Raw genomic sequence first — 16,209 nt, forward strand, 5'->3', positions numbered from 1 at the left:
TGCGCATGCGCGTTTTACTCCCATTCTATCGCGATATTTCATTTTCCTATCGTTGCCTAACATTATACCGGTATTACCGTGAACGGTATAATATGGCCCAGCCCTACCTCACAGTATCAGATGCATGAACACACACACACAGTGTACAGAGAAATCCTGCGTCTCCTACGAGCTTTAATAGCATTAATCAACTGAGGGTGGTTAATCTTTGTGTGGCTGGGAACGACTGCTGGGCTTCACCGGCTCTCAAGGTCAATCTCCAGCTCTGTCTGTCTTTATTTACCCTCACATACCCATCTGACCCAGCTAATTCTTACACTAGAGAAATGCAAAGATTAATTCTCCTGCTTAAAGGATATACATCATTGTCAAAGTTATTTTAACAAGAAAATAGCTGCTGTAACTGCAAAGTCATGAACAGAGGATTTTTTTCATAACGCCTTTTTGGAATAATATTATTACTTACATTATGATTGCAGAGTGTCATTAACGTCCTCTTTTGGCAGGTGGCTGGGCCTTGAACAGAAAAGAGTTGAAACTCCTCCAGACCATTGGCAAAGGGGAGTTTGGGGGTAAGAACCAAATTTAAACAGGATATTTTCATATTTCATTTTCATTTCTCACATCAGGCCAAGGTCACCTTGGAGAATGTACTAAAACTTTGTCCCCTCTGTGTCCTTGTCAGATGTGATGGTAGGAGACTACAGAGGGACCAAGGTGGCGGTCAAGTGCATCAAAAATGACGCTACAGCACAGGCTTTCATCGCTGAGGCTTCTGTCATGACGTAAGATCCGCAGCTATTGCTTTTTGTACTTCACACCACCACAGATGTTTCTGTCTGCAGACATGTTTCTTCATCAAATATTAGGTCATCCTTTGTCATTTTTGTGGGTAGAAGTTGACCATGATTTTTAAAAAATATTTTACTGCATGCTTACCGCATATTTTTTTTCCCCCTCTGTTTCTGTGTTTCGACAGGCAACTGAGGCACAACAACCTGGTGCAGTTGCTAGGGGTAATCGTGGAGGAGAGGGGCAGTCTCTACATCGTCACAGAATACATGGCTAAGGTCAGCCCAAGTGCTCTTTTATGACAAGTTCTAAAACTGGAAATGGTACATGCTCGCATTAACCCTCTGCGATTTAAACGCTAGTTCAGTACATTAGGAGAATAAAACACAGTCAAAACCACGCTAATGAAACAGTTGTTAGCCTTGCTTAGCATAAAGACAGGAGACACTGGAAAACACCTGACCTGACCCCATTCAGCGGGTACAAAAAGATTTATATCTTGTTTGTTTCATCTGCAGAGGGGGTTACAGGTTGTGCACTAGAGGAGGCATTTGCTTCTAAGCCAAGAAATGATGACGACTGTGACCTCATGTAAAACAGCAAATGGATTTTTAAAACACTTGTTATTGTACAGATGAAACAAATGTTTCCCCTTATTAAAAAAAAATACTTTGACATGTTTTCTTTTTTCGCACGGGGTCGTCGATTTGGTTTTTACTCAGGCTATTCATGCTAAAAAATGTACCTACACAGTTTTCTGTGAGACTTTCTTGAATGTAAGCATTGTGTTAATAATCCAAACTGCACCACAGGGCAGCCTAGTGGACTACCTGCGCTCTCGAGGGCGGACTGTTCTCGGTGGAGACTGCTTACTCAAGTTCTCACTGTGAGTCTCTTTCAAGCAATTATTTAAAGAATTATTTAAAAGAACATTTTTAAACTGCTCTTTTCGGGATCTGAAACTAAATCACTGCCACTTTAACCCTCTGCGTTCTTACTGAACTTCAGGAGAAAAGTGTCATAGCAGTAACATGAACGTTGTTTGCTGCAACTCATACATCCTTATTTATTTTAATTTAATAATTATCTAGCTAATATTGTTATCTAAAGCTAAGTCCATTGTGATCAGTACAAAGAATGAGTGTAAGCTTTCAGATGAGCATTATTATATGTTTGTCTCAAATTAATCAGTTGAAGTTTCATTTTTCTGTGCCAGCCTTGTAAGTTTTGAAATAACTTACAGTAGTGAAAAAACATTTTGGAGCATTTACATCTGAAACTAAATTGAAAATCATAATGGCTTAGTTTTCCCTCTAGCCAAGCTAATTTTCCTGACAAGGGCAGGTGATAAAAGTAAAATCCTCAACCACCTATTGCCCTATATTAGTTAGCCAGTTCTCACTCATCCTCTTTCCTGGCAGTGACGTGTGTGAAGCTATGGAGTACCTGGAGGCCAATAACTTCGTCCACAGAGACCTGGCGGCTCGCAATGTGCTGGTTTCTGACGATAACATCGCCAAGGTCAGCGACTTCGGCCTCACCAAGGAGGCATCCTCCATACAGGACACTGCCAAGCTGCCCGTCAAATGGACATCCCCAGAAGCACTAAGAGAGAAGGTGATGGGATGAGACAGGGTTGATGTTGCTGACTCGACTCTTAATTGATCTGAATAAGGGCGGTTTATTTAAAATGGATTAAAAAGGGGAGGCTGCAGGATATCAGTTTATTTGAATGAGAGTGCCAGTCCAAGACAGTCTTTTAAATAGTGGTATAATCTTGATCCCGGGTCTAGCAAGTTCATTAATAGTGTGTTTGTCTGCCCTAAAAGTATTTAAAGAAGCCAGTTTAACAAAGAGTGGTGTTTAGTGGCTCATAAACAGTTTTCCTGCTGGAGAGTAAAAGCAAGCCCAAAGGTTTTCTCAACATCTTAATCGAATCATCTGTCAAGCTGCCCAGAATTTCTGCCCAGATAAAGTAACTCTGGGCACCCAGAGCCTGACAGCAAAGAGTGTATGACTGTTGAACAAGCTGCAAATATGGGGGGGGGAAAATAATTATTCAGCTCTATTTCCAACAAAGTTAGGACAATGTGTAAACAAATTCACTGAAATGTTAATGAATTAAGGCCTGAGTTTAACTGAAAATGTTGAGAATGAGAAATGTTTCTGAATTTGATGCCAACATCTTAATGTTGGTTTAAAAAAACACAGACGGTGTGTGTGTGTGTGTGTGTGTATATGCGAGGGTCAAGGCAGCAGACCAAAATATAATGGCTGTGGCAGCAGTGCAGTGGAAATGGACAGTTATAGAGTGGAAATCTTTATATTTAAAATGAAAATGAGGGACTGTCTATAAAAATGTCAGCAATTCCTTAAGTTTAAGCAGTCCTTTTGTTAATGCCCTTGAATTAAAGTTGAAAGTGTGCACTTCAGTCACATCTTGATTGTTTGGTTTAAAATCCACCGTGGGGGTGCATGTACTGTACGACCTGGTTTTGTTGGTCTGGAGGGAGGCGCAAGCCTGATCTGCTTTCTGAATGCCTTTATGTATAATGTATGAATTTCGGCTTCTCTCTTAATCCAACAGAGGTTTTCCACTAAGTCAGACGTTTGGAGTTATGGGATCCTACTGTGGGAGATCTACTCCTTTGGGCGTGTGCCTTATCCTAGAATTGTAAGTACCTTTATGGGATTTTCTGTGGCTCGCTGACGTCTGACATACACCAGCAGATGGCAGGCTTTATTGCCTGAACCATTTATTTATTTTTGTGCAAGATCAGTGTAACTGCTGGTTCTCTGTGTTGGCCTCATTCATGCCATGAAACAACTGAAGCAGGTGATGTGTCACCGGTTGATACGTTCGCATTTTTAGTTATTTTTAGTTATTCTTGTTATGTAGTTACCTTTGCCTGGAATATTGCATCACCTTTGAGTCCATTGCATCAGTTTGACTGATCAAAATGTTGAGCTAATGTCAGCATTTCTTTGTCTGTGTCTCTCAGCCGTTGAAAGAAGTGGTGCCTCGGGTAGAGAAAGGGTACAAGATGGATGCCCCAGACGGCTGCCCCGCCGTGGTGTACGACCTGATGAAGCAGTGCTGGACCTTGGATCCCGTGATGCGGCCCTCCTTCCGCATGCTGAGGGAGAAGCTCCAGCATATCAGAGCCAAGGAGCTCTACCTGTGAAGAGGAGGTGCTTGTGGGGGGTACCGGGGGAAGAGGACGGGGGCGAGATGCAGCCCAGCACAGCTGTAAAGTGGGAGGAGGAGAAGGAGAAGAGGGACCACAGCACTTTCCTCCTACCTGCCAAGCCTCTTGACCTGTGGGACTGCTACGCTGTGCCCCCTCCCCCGACCTCCACCGTCCACCAGCCGTCCTCTGCTTTCACACTAGGACTGTTTTCCTGTTTGTGTTGTATAGCTTTTGCCAGACAATTTCCTCTTCTCGCGATGGGCCGCTTCTCTTTCCTCCTCCTACACCTGCCACTGCTCACTCACTCTCCCTTCTCTTTGTCACTTGGTCCAAATTGCTCTTCTTCTTCTATGTGAAAGTTCCCTTTTGTTTCTTTGTATTTCCTCCCCTCCTCCTCCTCTCCTGAACATGGCATTAACTGGAGGGGAGGCTGGCCTTTTCCTCCACGTTTGTCAGGTGCTCTTTTCTTCTCCAGTCCACCCCACTCGATCATTCCCAGATTCCCATATCACCATGTGGCTTTGCATGCCTTTCAGCCCAACTCTGTCATTCCTTCCTTGCATCCCTCCTTGCTTTCCCTCGGCCTTGTTGTCAGGTGTGGGGCCTTCGCTCTGTGCCAAAGTGCCTCCAGTCTACAGAGCTCCAGACTTCCCTCCAACACTTCTTTTGATTGGACTGTTATGGTTTCAATTTTTATTTTTTAAACAAAATCTTTTTTTATTGCTTTCTTTGTTCCAGAGGTTATGAAACTGTTTGGGGTTTTTTTTAAGTGGCATCTCCTTCACCTCCACCATCTTTACATCAGACTTTTTTTTTTTTTTTTTTTGGTTTTTGCTTTGTTAATCCAAGCGTCCATGAAGAGCACGAGAATAGGAAGTGAGGAGACTTGGAGGGGGCCAGTGTCATGTTCATCCTTCCTTAAAGACCGCCCAGAGGAGCGGTAGGTGGGTGGTTGGGTGGCAGGGCAATAACAGGAGAAGAAGGGGGAGAGGCAGTTCACAAACATGGTTGATTCATCATACGTGGGCTTGTTTTTATATCAAAATATATTTAAAGGATTAAAAAAAAAAGAACAAGGAAAAACTGACTTGGACAGAGTTAAAAAAGGACGCTTTTCAGAAGCCAGGAGCAACTTGCCGTTAGGGATGTTCAGTGTCTCTGTGAATGCTAGGGTCGGGGTGGTGCATGCTGTGTGTGAGAGGCCTTGGGTTCAACTGTCAGTGCTTTCAATGTTCATTGTTTTATTATGCTATCATAATTATGAATAAATCATTCCATCTGAACAGTGTGGAAACACCTGCATAATTATATCTGTGTGTGTGTGTGTGTGTGTGTGTGTGTGTGTGTGTGTGTGTGTGTGTGTGTGTGTGTGTGTGTGTGTGTGTGTGTGTGAGAGAGAGAGAGAGAGAGAGCATATTTTAGAAGGAGGAGTGCTGTCTTACTGTACAAGCACCTCCCCACCTCTATGAATGTGTGGTTTTTGGATTTGACAAGCGCCAAATTTCAGGGTTGAAAATAAAGCAAATGCTAAAATGCCCCCCAAAAAAACTGCAATTCCTCTGTTGGCCACTAGAGGCTGGCTCCAAAGTAAATTCCACCAGACAAAATTAACATGTTTACATCCCGGTACAATAAAGCCACATGGGCACTGCGCTATTAATGGTTCTAAAAAAAGAAGGGGGGGTTTCCACATCATGATCACAGTCCTTAGTGGAAATATTACTAAATCCTGTTTTCGTTTTCTTGACTTTCGTGGTTTATTCTCCAGGGAGTATGAGCTGTGTGAATCTATATTTAAATTACTTTTGGTTGCTGTTTTGCCATTTTCCTTTTGTCTCTGCCGATAATGAGGAAATCCGTTGATCCCAATTAAAGAGACATTTAAATCCACACTCGGCTTTCTGCATTGTAATGCCCTTCAGTGAGTTGCAAAGTAAATGTGAAGGGTTAAAGATGTCTAACAGGATGAAAAATGCTTATTTTCCCTTGTAAAAGGAATAATATCAAAACACAACAATAGAAAAGAGTTCTTTGATATAACCGTTCAACTCTTTACCTTTTTTGTGATGCAGATCAGAAAGCAAAACGACTGATCTAGAGGAGTGTTTTATACCTGCAGCTATAAATAATCCTCATGTGATCATTCTTTGATAGTACTGCTACAAACAGATGGGGTTTGTCATCAAGGTGTGAAGGAGTGTCAGCTGAGTTGTTCCCAGTGCTGCCTTCACTGTGCCTCCTCTGCTCTTTGGAGAGGGCCCAGTTGTCCCCAGTACAGTGACCTATAGGCTGAAACGGGACCAAGAGTTCAGTGGACTGGCCATCTGTGTGGTGCTTTCACTTTTAGCTCATTTGAATCTCATCCATCCGCCTGCTTCTCAATCTTCCGCTGCAGCAGCAGACAGTTGTTTGGGTCGCATTTTCATGTGAATCCTATGAATTTTAATGGCAGTGACAGGGCGGTAACAATAGGCTGGTTACGTAAGCACGGCAGTTTGTGCTCGTGGCCAAGACTGTACTGCTGTCAGGACTCATCGCGCCAGCTCCAATTTACCATCCTGCCATGGCTGCACAAGACGGGCCTTTTGCAGAAGCCAACCCTGCAAAAAAAAAAAAATCCTAAAGTAGCTCTGCTATTGGTGAAAATTACAGCTCATTAGGGAATTGGGGGAGGATTTCTAGATGTCATCTGACTGCCAGAAGTCACCACCAGGAGGCATCCTACAGTCTGAGATCCCAAGGGAGCTGAAAAGGAGCAGCGCAGAGCTTTCAGCTCAGATTTAATTGCAGTGCTGAAGGAGGCACTCAAGATATCAAACGAGAGATTTTCTCAATCCATGTCAAAGGTCAGAAGCAGCTGCATCCTTTAATGACGTTTGGATTCTTAATGAGACGCCATTTGCTGTCGCAGCTCATCTGCTTCCACCTCATTATACCCTATTTGGTTTTTTTTTTCTTTAATATTACAGTAAACTATTGTGCGATTATTAAAGTATATTTTAAAATGTAAAGCCCAGCTTGAAGTGTCACAGTGACAGGAGCTTGTGGTTATAGCAGTGACGGTTAATGCACTGCTCTCACATCTGGAAGCCTCAGTCTTTGGTTCACACTTAAGTAATCCTGACAACCGCACAGCTCCTCGTTCTTAGCAGGCACAAGCACGGGGGTTGATGTGTTAATCAGCTTTCGATAAGTTATGGATCTGTGCTACTGGCAGCAGCCAGGCACAACTCTACTGACAGTGTAATCTGATTACACCAACACAGTTTTTGGGAGGGAAGGATGAGGAAGATGCTCAGGGCTCTGCACATGTTTTTGTGCAGTTGGCATGTGCATTGTGTGGTCCCTCCCCCACACGTCAAGCTGGACCTGACAGACTTACATGCGTGACAGAATGAGGGTGAGGTGGGGGGTGTAACTTCACATACAGGCAGCACATAAACATTAAGCTTGTATCATGTGCTGTTTATGGGTTTCACGATGGAAGGGTTCTTCAAGCCCCCGGTTCGGTTGCATAGCTTGGATTACTCTGCAGTTTTTTAATGAGTACTTTCGCAGGGCCTGTATGCAGATGGGCCACCTCCGCTGTAGTTAACCTTTAATACCCTGAAGCAGCTGGAGGTTGCAAAATTTGCACTTCAGTAGGCTACACCATGACAGAAGTGAGTCATCGGACTTTTCCCCTGCCAAACACATGACATTACTTTAATTTAAAAAAAACAAGCTAAACTTGGTCTGAACCAGACGTTAATGATGCAGGTGTGTTTTGTTAACTTTGGAGTGAGCCAGGCTAAATTGAAGTAGCTGACTGATGCCTTAGGCTTTGTATTGGCACCCAGACATGACTGCTGTACAATTTTCTCATCTTAACTCTCAGCAAGAAAGTGTCTTAACCTAAATGTTGAACTGTTCCATTAAAGATTGTTGTCAGTGATGCAGCAGACTGTAGGGGGGGGACATTTGGATGCCCCTTAATTACTGACTCTAGGACTCAAGGGGGTTTATTGTGCAGCTCAAGCACTGTCACCAAGTGTGGGAGTTCTTTATTTTCACACTGTTTTAGTGACAAGGAGCGGGCATTGAGCTGACAGCTGATGAAGGAAATGATATTGACATTATCAGGCCAACATGTGGCTGGCTGTGTCAAATGTGGCCTCAGTGACAGAAATCTTTTCACATGGACACATCCCTTGGTCACATCACGTCTTTTTCTGTCTGGCTTTGTGCCCCTCACCACTTCGCTAAAAAGCCTAAAAACACGCTGCTTCCTGCTGCAATTAGCTTCTATTTAGGGACTGACAAGGATGTTAACATTTCAAACACTGATAGCACTTTTCTGTCCTTGTGTGTGATGCTGTATTCTGGACCTTGTTCTGTATCACTGCAGAGTAGGGTCACGGTTGTTTTTAGCAGTCTGAATCACTCCCCTCTTGGCCATATGCAACATATGTTCTTTACTCCACTGCATGCTCTGTTTGCTGTGAGATCAGCAGTCATGTCTGCATTGTAAATGTTGACATTCTTCTTTGCATCTTTCGGTTTGTGTTAAGTGTGGCACTGAAGCTTCATTTAACTCTCAGTCACATCAAGAGCTCATTGAATTATTCGTGTCTGAGTGCAGCAGGCATGACATCAGAAACGGAACTACCGGTACTCATGAGCACAGCCAGCGAAAGCTCATGTACACCATGACAGAAGGGAGCGTGATCTCAGATGTCAGAGAGTGTCATCAGGACATCCTCTGCTGAAAAGGGAGCTCTTTAGCTATGAATTAACCCAGGCATAAAAAGAATTTGGTACAGAACGATGAGCAGACACATCAATTAAGCACTTTAATCTTTAGTTTTATGTTTATTTTCCCATCAATTTGAAATGTATATTAATAGATATCCATGAGTGTTCATTGGCCTCTATGTAAGATGTAATGGTTTTTGGTAAAAGATCCCATTCAAAAACATTTTTGATACTATATGGGTGGAAAAATTCACAGTTCTTGTTCTGTGTTTAAAAACACTCCATCAGTGTGTGTTGCAATGGTAGATACCTTTATAAAAGTACCATAAGTTACAGGTCCAAAGCACAAAGGGGTCCAAATCTTGCATATTTTAATTCACATTACTTATTTTTCTAGCACTATGATGCTCCATAATTTCAGTAGTATTCTTTAAAAAACATCATATTTTCTTTTATGAGGATCATTATCACGGGGCGTACTTTCATGTGAAAAAGAGTTTTAACAGGGCTCTATGCAGACCTGTGAAAAATTAAGCACACCCTTGCTGAATTAAGAGGGTAAAGAAGCAGTCAGGCAGTGCTAATCAAATGCACTTGATTAATTAATCATTAGCAAGTGTGATCACCTTTTTGGCAATTTGCTGGTCTGGCTCATTCCGGTGTGTGCTTAAAGAGTGGCACGGGGATGGACATCCCAGCAAATTCACCATAAGATAAAACTGAGCAAAGCACAAAGAAATATCGGGAGAAGTGCAGGGTTCAGTATGAGCACGGCAGTGGAGGGGTGATGATTTATGCATGATTTCAACCACAGGACCTGGCCACCTTGAGCAGAATTTTGGTCCCAGGCTAATTTTTCTAGTGACAAATCTTGTCCACATAATGACATAAAATCAATATATTCAAACTTAAATATTATGAATATAATAGAAACAGCATTGATGATTACCTTTTAACTGATCAGGCAGCTTTAAGTCCTTTAAACAGTCGGATGCAATAAAAATGTAGTGAAAAGCTGGCTATCAAGGAGGGGCAGCAGATGAGGCACATAAGGCTCATAGTCTCAATCCATACTGGCAGGAATTGACAGTAATCTCTGCCATGTTCCTTATCTTAGCATAGAGTTTTGGGCTGATATGAACATCTTTATTTGGATAGTAATGATAGAGGTCCAATATAAGAGTCTGAATCTTAGTGTGACAGGCTGTTCAGTCGTTGTTATAGTTTTGTCAGTTGAAAACCCCTAAAATGTCAACCTGCTGGTGGTGCTAGAGGAAAAGTCAGGATTTTAACCAGGATTAATTCCACTTCCCCGGAACTGTCCATCCAGTGGTTGCTGAGATATTTCAGTTTGGACCAAAGTGCATCTAAGACTGACAGCGACATTCACAGAGCCACGCTTCTTCTATCATAGTGATGCAAAAGACATGAGGTACAAGTGCCGTCCAGATCACATTTTCACAGTAGACTCTGATATCATATTTATAAAGTCATCGGTTCCAAAGCATCCAGACTCTGATCTTTATTTTTTCAGTTTATAATGCAGCCTGGATGAAGGGGGTTTGAGTCCTGGTGCTGTCCTGCTGCTAATCATAGCTCAGGCTGTGGGCCACATGATGTTCTGGGGAGCTTGGTGTATTGGGACAGATAACGCGCAGGATCTGGGTCCAACAGCGGACCTGGTGGGTGAGAGCGAAGCAGTTTTGTAATGACGGTCCAACGTGAACCACTGTGTGTCCTCTTGTGTCTCATCGTCATTGTATCTCACTGTGGGACTCGGTGATGGCTCACAGGCGGAGCGAGACTGTGGAAGGAGGATAACAACCACAATCAGAGGAGAGCTTTGCCTGCTGAGCTACATGAAAAACAGTCCCTCCTGCATGTAACGTAACATCGGCCTGCTTTCTGAGCCTCCTCTTTAAATAACCCAATGGTTGCCCTGCAGTGTTGGCTGACATGTTCATTTGACTTTGTGAAATATCAAGGTTCCCTGAGTCGCAGAGAACATGTTTTCTGCATCGCTTGTCAGCATGAATTTACATTTTGCTCTTGACATTTCACCTCCTCGTGCCCTGGGCCTGCGGCCTGCTGGTTACCAGCCATGGGGGGGAATGTGCCAACACACATCCCAACAAGAAGAGGGTGAAGGGCCTTCTGGCCCTTGTGAGGAGTCATCATATAATCTGTGGTAACGTTCCTACCTGTATTATTCTCTCTTCTGCTGTAAATCTGCAGCGAATAAATGAGGAAAAGCATTAAATCTGGACAAAGATGAAAACACTATGCTACAATCAAAACTGATAGGTGGAGAAAAGGTTACATTTAACAATTTTAATGCTCTTTTTAAAGCTGCTCCAATCAGTGTTTTCATACTAACAATCCATCAAATGAATGTAAGATATTTTACTCACCAAAACAATATGAAATTATCACTCAGCTTTGCAGTGGTCTCTCAGCCCCTGGAGCTTTTTAATCAATTTAAAGTCTCTGCATCTTTTCAAAGCATTTAAATTCATTGTAAAGTTTTGTCTTTTGTGTTTCACTGGCATTTTCTTTGCAAAAGTCAACCAACTAGTCAAGACTGCTAAACATGTAGATATAGTGAATTTCAAGCAGACTACACTGAGCTGTAAATACAGAACTGTTAAGTCCTTAAAGTGAGTGAGTGAATTGAACTTTTTTTTATACTCGGCCTTGGTTTATCTGCCTGTTCTGGATTATTGGAACTTTTCACCTGCGTATTTGTTCAATTTTATTTTAATTAGATTTTTCTAATGCATACGTTTAAATAATTAACTTAGTTTTATTGGGATCATTACTTTAAATATGCTGTGTCAGGGCTTTGATTGTTGTGGATGTGTGATCTCCAAGTTTAGCTAGCAACAGGTCGCCATGCCAAAGAGTCGTGTAGCGATTAATCACTTCCAGAAATTAAAAAAAATAAAAAATACAAAAAATACAAAAGAACAAACAAGTATTTCCGTGTCTGTGAAGTTCTTTGAGCACAGGTTAAAAAATTAAAATGAAAAAAAGGCATTTTACAGTCTTAAAGAAAATACTAATTTTGTTTCTTTTCAATCAGCTCAAGCTAAAATTAAGTAATGCTGACTTACCTTGACAGTTCACGTAACTCATCCTGTATGCGTTCCTAATTAAATTAAGGTGCGACCCTCAAAAAAGAAAGTTATTAAACTCATCATCTCTAATTTTACTAAAAAATTTTAAGTATCATAACCATTTCATAACCATTTTTGTACGTAAACTAATTATATTTTAAAGTGTAAAGTCCACAGTCGCTCATTTACATAAATTTATCTGGCACCACTTTTGATAATTGATAATACATTTGACTTTAATCAATCAGGGGTGTTCAGAGGGGGAGAGGGGCGGGTCTCACTGTGAAAGCGCATGCTCATTGGCGAATTTAATTTTTCAGACCTGGAAGCAATGTCCGTGTAGTAGTCCTGCTCACCATTAATGCGGTAGTACAAGAGCTGCTGGAAACTGGAGTTATGGCTAGTTTGCTTAGTGATTTGCACAAATAAGAAAAGGTCCTATTTGAGATGTAATGTATTGAAATATTAGTGGGACTGCAGAACCAAAACAAATCAAGGCCTCACAATAATCACTATATCGCGTCAACATAAACATACTGCAAAATGTTTCAACTCCTGCAAGAGAAAGAGGAGACATACTAAAATTAGACCTTTTGTCATCCCAGTGTGCCGGCTCAGTCGGTAAACATGAACAAACGGAGTCTAGTTTGCTTGACGTCACCTCACAGGATTTATGGGTTTTGAAGTTCAAATAGTTTCCACGGACGGCTCGTTGCCATTTGGAGACGCTAGTGTGCAAAGTTTGCTGGTTCAGCTTGAAAGACTCTTCTCTCCTGACAGCCTGGCGCCTGGCAGATGATGTGAGGTTTGATGAATCCTCACAGAGTGAGTCAGAGCTATAGTCTGACATTTGCTGTCATTCAGAAGTAGGAGTTTGTTATCACTTTTTATAGACGAGGAGCAGGCTGGGTGGCAGGCTGCCTGAGCAGATGACGTCTTTGTCTACCATTTGCAGTGGGTGTACTTGACAAACAAGGCACAGCACCTTTCTATACAAAAAAAAAACCCTGTAAGGAACACACAGGATCTACGAGGCACTAATAGGTGCACACTAGTTTCCAAACAGGATTTACAAATAGAATTATTGACTTGTAAATATTAAGCCAGCCATAAAAACATAACTATATATAGCCTAATAGCCTATGTTGACATGCCTGGTGTGACAGTTGCAGAGATGTAATGGATAAACTGAAAAGGAGACGTCTGAACATTTCCTGTCTCGAAAATGAATGCTGTGTCTTTCGGGTTTTCCACCCTCACAAATGACCCAGGCTTTGTTTCTGTGACTTTGTGAGCACCCACAGAAGACAAACTATAAACTATTGTGACACATGAGGATCTGCAGCCAACCGCAAGTAATGTTAAGGTTCACAAAATGCCTGGGAGACTGCAAATAAAACCGTCCAGTCAAAGGCTTGTCACAACTGTATGTTCACAGTTATATTACTGGATTTCTTGGGTGGATGTTTGTAATTTAAGGCCTGCCTTTAGGTCAGGGAGGACATCGGCTCAGTCCTGCAGCAATGTGTATGAAATACCCTCCACTGTTTTCTTCCAAAGCTTGAAAAATGTTAGCGTTTAGGGGAAAAAACCTTTGGCAACTAGACTGATTTTCCTTTGTTTGTGATTACAAATGCATGCTTTTCAACATTTTAAGAAGAGGCCAATTGCCATGTGCGCTCTCAGAGCTCCCACCTTGTCTCACCATTTATCCACGAGGGTGACCACACACACCGTCTGAATTTTACTCCTGCAGCCTGGCAAGGAGGGAAGGGGGAGGAGAGACACAGATGAGGACTGAAAGCCTGTGCAGTGCTGTTAGCCAGATCCTCCTAGAAGCACAGGAGCTAATGAATGCAGCCAGAAGTCAGTGTGTGGCTCAGCAGCTGCAGCTCTACAGCACACACTACCTCACAGAAACGGCTCTGAAAATGAAAATAAAAGAGGAAAATGAGGAATGGCTCACCAAGTAAAACAAATGACCAGAGATGTGTGTTGGATACAAGGAGAACATTCTTCCACGTTTATAGGCAGGAAAATGTCTGTAAATAACTCTCTCTCTGTGTTTGTGTGTGTGTTTCCTGCTGTGTGTGTGAGTGACATAACAGCCCCTCTACGGTGGGCAGGAATGACTCCGGGCTGCTCCAAGCACATTCACATTAATTAAATTGATGCATTGTGGCAACTCACATGTGAACAGACATGTATAATCACGTAGCCGCGTCAAAGCAAGCTGCTAGCAAGCTCATATGTTCTCCATGTTTTGGGTTGTTTTTTTTAAAACAAGTAAAAGATGGTATGCAGGAGCCTTTTTCTCAAGAGATCATATGGATAATTTGCCTGCTCTGTTCTCTTGTATACTTTACCTCAAATATAAAGTGCACTCGGGGCAGCGCTTGACCCTCCCACTTTGCCCCGTTGTGTTCTTCATTTAATGGATCACTGCTTCAGTGGTATTGCTGTTGTATTCCTGTGCCGATTTGTGGGTCTCACACTGTAGTTTTCTGCGGCTTTATTTGAGGATGTGTTGTGTGGACACTGTAATAATGTGAGCATTAGAAAGCATCTATTTATTATCATGTTGTTGATCATCATAGCATGCTGCTACCTCTGCCTTTTTCTGTGTGTGTGTGTGTGTGTGTGTGTGTGTGTGTGTGTGTGTGTGTGTGTGTGTGTGTGTGTGTGCGCGCGCATCTACATTATCTATCTGGTAGATTTTGCATAATTGTATGATTATAGCCACCCTCATCACTTTGTGAACTGCAGTAATTATGATTGCAATTATTGTGCAGCATTTTGGGAATCTTCTATGCACATCCTCATTATTGAGAACCAAAACAAACAATAAATACCCAACATTTTCTCTTCTCTAGGGCTGAAACTGACAGTTTAACAAAATAAAGGACAATTTTCATTATCAATGACTCTGTAGGCTGCCTTCTTGATTAGCAGACTGATTGTTTAATTTATAAAACATCATAAAATTGTGCAAAATGCCCTCGACAAACACCAAGAATTCCACCATTAAAAAATCAGCCAAATCCCTAAATCCATCCATCCATCTTCATCCGCTTTATCCGGGGCCGGGTCGTGGGGGCAGCAGCAGCCTAAGCAGAGAAGCCCAGACCTCCCTCTCCCCAGCCACCTCCTCCAGCTTATCCGGTGAGACATGCCCGGAACACCAACCCCAGGAGGCACCCAGGAGGCATCCTTGTCAGATGCCCGAACCACCTCAGCTGGCTCCTTTCGATGTGGAGCAGCAGCTGCTCTACTCTGAGCCCCTCCCAGATGGCCGAACTTCTCACCCTATCTCTAAGGGAGAGGCCAGCCACCCTTCGGAGGAAGCTCATTTCCACCGCTTGTATCCACGATCTCGTTCTTTCGGTCACTACCCACAGCTCGTGGCCATAGGTGAGGGTAGGGACGTAGATCGACCAGTAAATTGAGAGCTTCGCTTTTACACTCAGCTCCCTCTTCACCACGACGGACCGGTGCAGCGTCCGCATCACTGCAGCCGCCACACCAATCCGTCTGTCGATCTCCGGCTCCCTTCTCCCATCACTTGCGAACAAGACCCCGAGATACTTGAACTCCTCCACTTGGGGAAGGAACTCATCCCCGACCCGGAGTGGGCACTCCACCCTTTTCCGGCTGAGAACCATGGCCTCAGATTTGGAGGTGCTGATCCTCATTCCCGCTGCTTCACACTCGGCTGCGAACCGTTCCAGTGCGAGCTGAAGGCCATCACCCGATGAAGCCAACAGAACCACATCATCCATGAAAAGCAGAGATGAGATTCTGAGGCCACCGAAGTGAAAGCCCTCTGCCACTTGGCTGCGCCTAGAAATTCTGTCCATAAAAATTATGAACAGAATCGGTGACAAAGGGCAGACACCCCATACTCCCGCAGCACCTCCCACAGGACACCCCGAGGGACACGGTCAAATGCCTCCTCCAAGTCCACAAAACACATGTAGACTGGTTGGGCAAACTCCCATGCACCCTCAAGTATCCTTGAGAGGATAAAGAGCTGGTCCAGTGTTCCGCGACCAGGACGAAAACCGCATTGTTCCTCCTGTATCCGAGGTTCGACTAGCGGACGAACTCTCCTTTCCAGCACCCTGGCATAGACTTTCCCAGGGAGGCTGAGGAGTGTGATCCCCCTGTAGTTGGAACACACCCTCCGGTCCCCCTTCTTGAAGATGGGGAACACCACCCCGGTCTGCCAGTCCAGGTGTACTGCCCCTGATCTCCACGCAACATTGTAGAGGTGTGTCAACCAGGACAGCCCTACAACGTCCAGAGCCTTCAGGAACTCGGGGCGGACCTCATCAACACCAGGGGCTCTGCCACCAAGGAGTTGTTTAACTGCCTCA

General features: G+C 43.3%; 1 protein-coding gene across 3 annotated transcripts in view; it reads left to right on the top strand.

Annotated features, from left to right (window-relative positions):
* The window catches only part of cskl (c-src tyrosine kinase-like), a 53,046-nt gene extending 47,780 nt beyond the window's left edge, over positions 1-5,266 (top strand). For all 3 annotated transcript variants that reach the window (XM_085421677.1, XM_085421644.1, XM_085421595.1), the window contains 7 exons: positions 507-572; positions 686-785; positions 980-1,070; positions 1,605-1,678; positions 2,214-2,409; positions 3,380-3,466; positions 3,795-5,266. In XM_085421677.1, the coding sequence (XP_085277803.1) occupies positions 507-572; positions 686-785; positions 980-1,070; positions 1,605-1,678; positions 2,214-2,409; positions 3,380-3,466; positions 3,795-3,977 (797 nt within the window). In that variant the 3' untranslated portion in view covers positions 3,978-5,266. The remainder of the gene's footprint in view (positions 1-506; positions 573-685; positions 786-979; positions 1,071-1,604; positions 1,679-2,213; positions 2,410-3,379; positions 3,467-3,794) is intronic.
* Positions 5,267-16,209: the final 10,943 nt, after the last annotated feature.

The sequence above is a fragment of the Rhamphochromis longiceps genome, linkage group LG1, assembly GCF_057381845.1.
Source record: "Rhamphochromis longiceps isolate RC_006_pf linkage group LG1, R_longiceps_female_GT1.1, whole genome shotgun sequence".
In the NCBI taxonomy this organism is placed as follows: Eukaryota; Metazoa; Chordata; class Actinopteri; order Cichliformes; family Cichlidae; genus Rhamphochromis; species Rhamphochromis longiceps.